Source organism: Sinocyclocheilus anshuiensis, unplaced genomic scaffold, assembly GCF_001515605.1.
Source record: "Sinocyclocheilus anshuiensis isolate Anshui unplaced genomic scaffold, SAMN03320099.WGS_v1.1 scaffold186, whole genome shotgun sequence".
NCBI lineage: Eukaryota > Metazoa > Chordata > Actinopteri > Cypriniformes > Cyprinidae > Sinocyclocheilus > Sinocyclocheilus anshuiensis.
The window spans coordinates 736,963-745,373 of NW_015542355.1; the positions used below are offsets into that span (position 1 = coordinate 736,963).

Sequence of the window (8,411 nt, forward strand, 5' to 3'; positions counted from 1 at the left end):
ATATATATATATATATATATAAACTTTTTTTTTATTTTTTTATATGTTTAAAAATGTGATGGCAAAGCTGAATTTTCAGCAGCCATTTCTCCAGTAATAATAATAATATTTTTTCTATTTATTTTGTTCTCTCTCTCTCTCTCTCTAAAAAGTCAGTGTTCATTCTGCAGTTTATGTAATGAACTACACTGGAGAAGTGCCTTCATACATCCACTGAAAACCATCTTTAAAGGGGATTAAAAGTAATTGGGAAAAAATGTAAGAGGATGAAAATGGAAATGCAAGAAAAGTGAAGTTAGTTAAGAGAAAAAATTATCATTTGCTTGTTGATGCCACTTGGTGTAATGACATTCAGACATTTTTAAGTGTGACTCAAGTGTCCAAATACTTTCTGGGCCTACTAAATCTTTTTTTTTTTTTATTCTTTGTTTCTTTCTTTTTTGCCGTTTGTAATTTTTATCGAATATAAAAAGAAGTAAAGGAAAAAAAATCATGTTATTTTACAGGACACCAGAAACCTCAATTCACACTGTTCAATACTGAGTAACAAACCATTCAGTTATTCACGATTACATGAATTTTTGCTTCTCTTTTCACATACAAAAGGTTGGAGAGACACATATAGTGGTTCTATTATTATTTCTACCCAGCTAACAAACTGACTCCATTCATAGTCCAGTTCACTGTTTCAAAACACGGTTAAATCCCAAAGCATCTTATTATTACAGACCCATAAACCCACACTGACACTTCCCTTCAGAAATGAAACGTAAGACAAAATTATTAAAATGATGATGATGTTAATAATAACTGATAAAGTGCTCTCCCTCTCTGTGTGTGGGACTGTGAGTTTGTGTGTGTACAGAGAAATGGACACGCTGCTTTAGCATCAAAACTTGCTGAGGACCGAAAGTGTTAAAACGAGAGTCAGAAGCAAGAATGAGCTGGTTGGCGATAAGGCTGCGTTGTTCAGATCGTGTATCGCTCCGGGGCCTGCGGGAAGAGAAACCCTACACGTTAACAACCTCCCAAACATCCACTGTGTATATCATCATGCATTATGCTGTTCAAAGAAATTGCTGCGAATACAGCGCTCAAACACCGTCAGAGTTAGCGGATGCCTCAGGGCGACAAGACGAGAGCTGATGTAATTGCATTAGGCAAACATTTGACACATTGAGACGCTCGTTGACTACGCCAAGTTACACTTGACATGGATTCTGTGCATAAATTAACATGCATTTAGTTATTAGAAGGAGCCTCGTACCGTACAAAATAATGCTGGCGTTTGTTATTCCCAGCGTGTTCATGGCCACACATGTGTAGTTCCCGTAATCCTCTTCGGAGACGTTAAAGAATGTTAGCATGGACTGTTTACCCTTGTTTTCGATCTTGACCCCGTTGAGTCCGTTTAAGAGTCTGGAAAATTTGAGGTGAAGTTAGCAGTGTTATTAAAAACAAAGTCTACATAAGTGGACGGCTGACAGCACACATTAACGCACCACTCTCGCACAAAGTGTGACTTGAATGTCTAATACATAGACATATTTTCAGATTTTTAATTAACTAGCTCTGTTGAAACCATGGCTTAGTGCTTGTTGAGCCTTGGGAGATGCAGGTTCGAATCCTCCGGATCCAGTTCAAAAGTAGCCCCAAAAATGAAACTACATATCTTCTAATTCATGGGACTTTTTGAGTCATAAATACTAAGAAATGTGAATTAGTTGAAATTACATAAAAAGTCATGGTAGACCAACAGAATTCCCCCAAATATTGTCCCAACTAATCATACACAGCTAGTCTGAACAAATAATTTTAAACTGAACACTATTGCTGAAAATGTAAGGGTTTTGTGAGTTTCCAGCATGCATTGCATCATGAATAAAGTATGAAGTTACTGTTTGCTGACTTTTGTTTAAACTTTTGTTGATTTGTAATCGTTTTTAGTTCTGTCATGACAACTCTCGGAGGGATTGGCATGGTAATGTACATGACAATGTTAATGTATTTGGTCTTGGCGGAATAGATCTGCTACGCTGCTGCGGCAGAGCAAGTACCGAGACTTGCTACTGCCAATACATCCACAACATGCTGCTGTAAGCATGTAAGAAATACTGCTGCTGCACATATAACACATATGAATAACCGGACTGCGCCATCTAGAGTTTCATGCCAGAACTCTGTATTTATTTGTTGTATTTTTTATATATATATTTGTTGATTGTCACCATTCTAGAGGCTTGTTTATGAAGTGTTGAGGTCTATGTACAACCTTCAAAAACTATATCCCAGATATCTTAGCTTTGCAAGGTGAATGTGCCTTCAGAAATAAAGGTAGCATAGTTCATTGGACAGATTAAGCGACCTATACAATTATAGGTATATGGCTATCTATATATCAATTTAATATTACTAACTGAACATTTGCTGACCAAGAAATCTGTAGATGCCTTAATTTATTGGCTGCATGAAGCATTTTGTGTTTTGTGAACAAACAAATTCAAAATGGCAAAACAAATGACTGTTGTTTAGGACAATTTGTAAGACAATAGTCGAGAGAACCTAAAAATCTGACTGCATCATGTTACATCGATTTTTCGATTCCTTTTTAACAGTGCACAAATAAAACAAAAAACTGCATGCCCTACCTGCGCTCCCCCTTATACCACTGAAAATCCGCCAGAGGAACTGCAGACGCCTCACACCACAAAACTCCTTTCTGGCCGACAGCCGTTCCTGTGCTCCGAGCTCGCGAAATGACAGGTGGATCTGTGAAATGAATCACAGGTAATTGAGAAATTCAAAAAAGCATGTGAGAAATGTATGGTCTTAAAAGGAATTAGTTTTAAATGAATGAGGTACTCACAGTTTACAGTAACCTGAACAGTCCTCACGTCTGGAGGCGAGATGTCATTTGATGTGATGCAGTCGTACGAGCCGGACATGTCTTTGGTGATTCCAGTCATTTCTACATATTCACCCTCAGTAATGATTCTAATACCTGTGTTAACACACATAAGGTTAAAGTAATTATTAACATACGTAAAGTCATATTATAAAACCAACCCATTATACCATTATTCTGGGTAAAATGCCTGAGGGGCTACAGTGATATGGTGGAGATATAAGGATGCATTTCCTAGTATAATATTATGTTTACTAATATGTATAATATTGCATATTGTTTACTTATATCTTTAGTTAAAAAAAATCAATGTTTATAAAAATATTAATAAGTATAAACATTAATAAAAAATATATAAAATTTTTATTGATATTTTATACAATATATAATATATTGTTGTTTATTTTTTATGGTTTCCTTTTTGTCTTTTTCTGAGCGTCCAGGAGGTTTTTAACCCAAATACTATAGCTTTCACTTGAGTAAAAACTATTGCTTTAAACACAAAATTAAAAATCATAAATTCTCTCATATAGTCTCAAAAAATATTCGATTTTTTCAGTGACTCTCATTAGCAATATAAATGCGCAACATCATTTCAATTATATAAACCCAACACAACCCTCTCTCATGACATGCAATCAAGAAAGACTTTGCAGTGCATTGCATCAAACAGGTGTTAATGAAAGTGTTGTGGTGCTGTTTGCTGCTATTTAGTGTTTTTGAGAAAGTACTTCTAATTATCTCAGTTCTACCCTATTAAAGTGCCACAACCGTTCCATGTCACTTTCATTTAACCCTAAGCGACTCAGAATCAAACCTATGCCAGCTTTTTTGCTGAAGTATCATAGCAGTGTCATAATGCCACAAGCATTCTTGCTTAATTTAATCCACACTGGCACCAACTAGAGACAAACAGTCTGAGAACATACAGAGAGTTTCAGCCACTGTTCTGGAATCCTGAAGCTTAAGCACTTATTTTGCTGTGATCGCTCTGAAATGAACATAATTTTTTCACCATTATCTCAATCTGAAGGCAGAACAAGGTTGGTGAATGTCAGCAAGACAAATATGTTACACTCGGCTGACCTGGACTGACCCTCCGTTGTTGTTCTCTGCTTAAGTCCGTCATTTCACAAAACCCACCTGTATCTCCAATTCTATTATCATGCAAAGAAATTGTTTCAGTTATTCCTCTGAGAGAGTGAAATAACGTTTCACCCTCAGGTTCAGACAACCAGTTAGTGCAAATGCCACTCACAGCACAAACTCCACATTATGCCATCTCATTAATACAGCCTCAGTCCTTTATTTCAGTGAAAAGGTTGAGGAGTGGACTTAGGTTGTTATTTTGTTTCTAATAGCATGGCCTTGGGGATTGTGAGAGAGGTTGGTAATTATGCATATCTCCTTATATGACTCAGCCCTGTAATGCTTACAAAGTTTGAGCAATCATTGAGAGGATGGTTCACCCCAGATTACGCTCAACGTGTGACTGAAAATTACATCCCCAAATTTGGAATAAAACTGTTTTATTTGACTCTGTCCATGTGACAAGAGACACAAAATATTATGAACTGGCCTTTAAATGTGAACCATAATGATGCAGCTGTTTTTTGCTCATTGTAGTCAAGTTTTAAGGGATAGTACTTAAAAATTAAACTTCTGCTATCATTTACTTACCCTCATGTTGTTCTAAACCTTCAATGAAGATATTTTAAAGAATGGTTGACTATACATAATTGGGTGAACTAGTTCTTTAAAAATAAAATTAATGATGGATTTGTATATTAAAAACACAGCTTTTTACTTCACAAAACAATAATTGATGGACTGGAGTTGTGTGGATTACTTGTGAATTCTTGTGATGACTTGTGACGGCACCCATTAACTGCATTGGTGAGCAAGTGATCCAAATCTGTTCCAATGAAGAAACAAACTTGTCTACATCTTGGATGGCTTGAGGGTGAGTAAATTTTCAGCAAATTTTCATTTTTGGGGGTTATCTAATCCTATAAGACTATAATCCCATTGACTTTCACTGTACAGAAAACACAAAAACAAGATGTAACATTCTACAAAATATCTTCTATGTTCTACAGAAGAAAAAAAAAAAGTTTTTCCCTATATTATTTTGAGTATGATCAACAGGCCCAGGTGTTCAAACATCTAAACTTGACAATGACTGCCAAGTGATATACACTGCCAAAATATCTTTAAATACAAATAATAAAGCATAAAAGTAAAGTTTTATTTCTTACTTGACAAAAGCCTTGGAAAGAGAAAAGTTCAGCCAGAACTAATCAGAGCAGTTTAGATGTTTGATATGTTTGATATATTTTTTGATCATCTCACTTCCAGCAAGGTTTTTTTTTTTTTTGTATTATAGGTTAGTTTTATATAGGATGTGAAAGCAACACTAAAATACTGAAAATTACAAGTGAAGGTCATAGTGTTTGGCCCTTTCTCACTTCATAAACTGTTATCAATGGTAAAGTGCAACCAAAAGGATTTTCCTCTAATTTTTCAGACAGCACTTTTACTGAATCAACTGAGGTTATGCATTTGACCCTGCTGTACTGTTTACGTTCACCCTGAAGAAGAGTGTTTCTAAGCTGTACAAAATAAGTTTTTATTCATAAAAAGGGAATTATTTTATCCTACAACAAAGCTGCAGTTGCTTTGCTTTCTGTATATGAACTGAAAAAAAAACATAAGAACATAAAGAGCAGCTCTAATAGTGACACTTCCAGCAATGCAACGCTTTATTTATTCTCATGTAGTTTTCATTTATATTTAGCTATTAGAGTGGTCAGTTTGATTTTCGAACAGCGATGGGGTTAGTGTAGATAGCCACGGTGAACAGCAATGATTTATAATGTTTACTTTAGAGACAGAAAGCAAACACCGGGCCCATAGCAATTACATCCAGCACTGAGTAATAATCTTGCTGCTGTCATGAGACTGTCTTCCTGAACAGAGCAGAAGATTATTAGAATGTTAAGGAGAACGACAGTGTAAACAGGAAAGAATAAATAAACTGGTCTGTGCTGTCGGTTTACAGTCAGCCAGAGGAAAAAGAAATGAGTGAGAAATGCTCCAATAACTAAATTTAGGAGATTAGAATCAAGGGAAAGACTCAGTCTCATGTTACAGTTGGAAAGTAAAGTAGTTTATACAGATCAGGCCACTGAAGCAGACAGGACAACATTAAGATAAGGCTTTATTTAGGAGCTCTTATTATTAAATATCTGCACATAAGTGAATTAAGCTGACTCATATTTTTAACATTACCTTTTCCACCACACTTTTCCTATTCTTCTTGTTCTCATGTTCTTTCAGAGAATGGATAAAGAAAAATAGATTTTATTTCCTAGACACAATGATTTTTCAGTCTTGGTTTTCATAAATATTTTATCATTGAAAAAGATGTTTTAGCACTTGACTAATCTGTATACATTTTGGAATTACAATGTACAAATCTATTTTACAAATCTACAAACGATGATAATAATAATAATAATAATAAATGTTTCTTGAGCAGAAAATATTCATTATGATTCAATATGATTTCTGAAGGATCATGTGACACTGAAGACTGGAGTAATGATGCTAAAAATTCAGCTTTGCCTTCAGTAGATAAATTACATTTTAAAATATATTAAAATAGAAAACAACTGTTTTAAATTGTATTTTTGGTAACACTTTCTATGAAGCCCATATTTATAACACATTATAAGAGTATTCTTAAGGCATTATAATGAATGCATAATGCATTATTAAAAAAAACTTATATGTTGTATCATCTCATAAATAATCATAACAAATACATTATAAAACATACTTATTTGTGGTTATAACTTTTATGAGTATGATTATTTATAACATGCAATAAACACCATGTTAAATCCACTTAATTTATAATGGATTATAAGTCTCATATCTTGACATTATTTAAGATGTGTACAATATCTTACTATCTTACTGATATTACAATAAATATAGTTAAAAGCAAATGTGCCATATTACACATTCATCTGATCAGATATCTGATCTTATGGCTGTTTAAGAAAAAAATATTATTTTTATTTTTATTATTATTGTTGTTGTCGTTGTTGTTGTTATTATTTATAAGTGGTCTTTGTCTGATTTAAGTACAGTAACAAGTTAACAATGGCATGATATGAGACTTATAATACATTATAACTATGGGAAATATAATCCAATATAGGCAATAGAATTCTATAGGCAATAGAAAATACGGTTTGTACAGTATAAAAACCATTACACATATGGAATGTCCCCACAATTCACAAAAACAAACCTGTGTGTGTGTGTGTGTGTTTTGATGTCTTTAGTGGGAAATGAAAGGGGTGAATTGAGAGTAATAACATTTCTGAGAGAGTTATACTGAGTTGATAGTTTCAGCACAGTAAAGCACACCATGTATGCAATCCACTCATCACTAATTCATACTCTCTAAAACATTCAACCTTCAACAGTCAACCTTAATAATCCGAAAGACTAGTCAACAATCCCTTATTGGTATAATGTAGCATGCTTTTAAAGTGTGTTGACTCAAACTAGGGGATCCATGCATAGAAGTGAAATGGAATGAGAACATTTCCAGACTCTGAGGCACCAACAAAATACACTGAAGTGGGTCAGTGGCTTTGTGCATTAAAACGGGTCATTCAATCTTTCCAGTAACGCGACGTGAAGCTAGCTAGGCCAATGACCAAGCTACAAAAGCTGTCCTACAGCTGCATTGTATCATCATGTGAGCATGTGCTTTAACACTCCCCTGCAGGCATTCTTGGCTTCTTCATCAACTAATAAACACATTATGGAATGATATTACACATATAATGAGATTTCAGTGTGCTAATGATTTCGTAATAAGCCGCTGACCATCATTACTGTTTGTCAACATACCTAATTGCATTTTGCAATCGTCCCTAAATGGACTACCTCCTTAATAGAAATTCAAATGATAATTACTTCAGATTGTAAAGCAATGACTAAGCTAATTACCGGAAGTCGTAATGTTTATAACAGGGAAAATGAGGATGTCACAAGGACTTTTCATAACATGCTGCGAGCAGCAAGATATAAAAGCCGTTTCCGACAAACAGGTTTCAAAGAACTGCAAACGAGGCTGGGAGCAAGAGATGAAATCCATCCTTGAAAACGGTCCAAAGACATGCGGTAGCTTCACGGAAATTATATTTTTCCTCTTCTGTAGTCACTTTGTTGGAGACTATTGTTAAAAACACTAGCAGTGCTTTATCTGGCCTCACCCCATTCAATCTGACCTGGGCTCTAGGAAAGCTAGAAGGTGGAGAGGTCTTGAATGAAAGAGCAAGAAAGAAAGAAAAGAAAGAAATCTACAAGGGAGGTACAAATTTAAAGAGACAGTAAACCTAAAAATGAAAATGTTGTAATTATTTACTGCATCATCATCATCAGCATCAACATTTTTTTTTTTTTTTTGGCAAAAGGGCCCCGT

The 8,411-nt window shown here is 34.7% G+C and overlaps 1 protein-coding gene across 1 annotated transcript in view; it reads right to left on the reverse strand.

Moving 5' to 3' along the window:
* Nucleotides 1-447: 447 nt before the first annotated feature.
* LOC107691701 (opioid-binding protein/cell adhesion molecule-like) overlaps nucleotides 448-8,411 on the reverse strand; it is a 75,475-nt gene continuing 67,511 nt past the window's right edge. The window contains exons 4-7 of the mRNA XM_016490478.1: nucleotides 2,867-3,001; nucleotides 2,649-2,769; nucleotides 1,268-1,419; nucleotides 448-993 (exon numbers count right to left, since the gene is read on the reverse strand). Coding sequence (XP_016345964.1) covers nucleotides 890-993; nucleotides 1,268-1,419; nucleotides 2,649-2,769; nucleotides 2,867-3,001 — 512 coding nt within the window. The 3' untranslated portion in view covers nucleotides 448-889. The remainder of the gene's footprint in view (nucleotides 994-1,267; nucleotides 1,420-2,648; nucleotides 2,770-2,866; nucleotides 3,002-8,411) is intronic.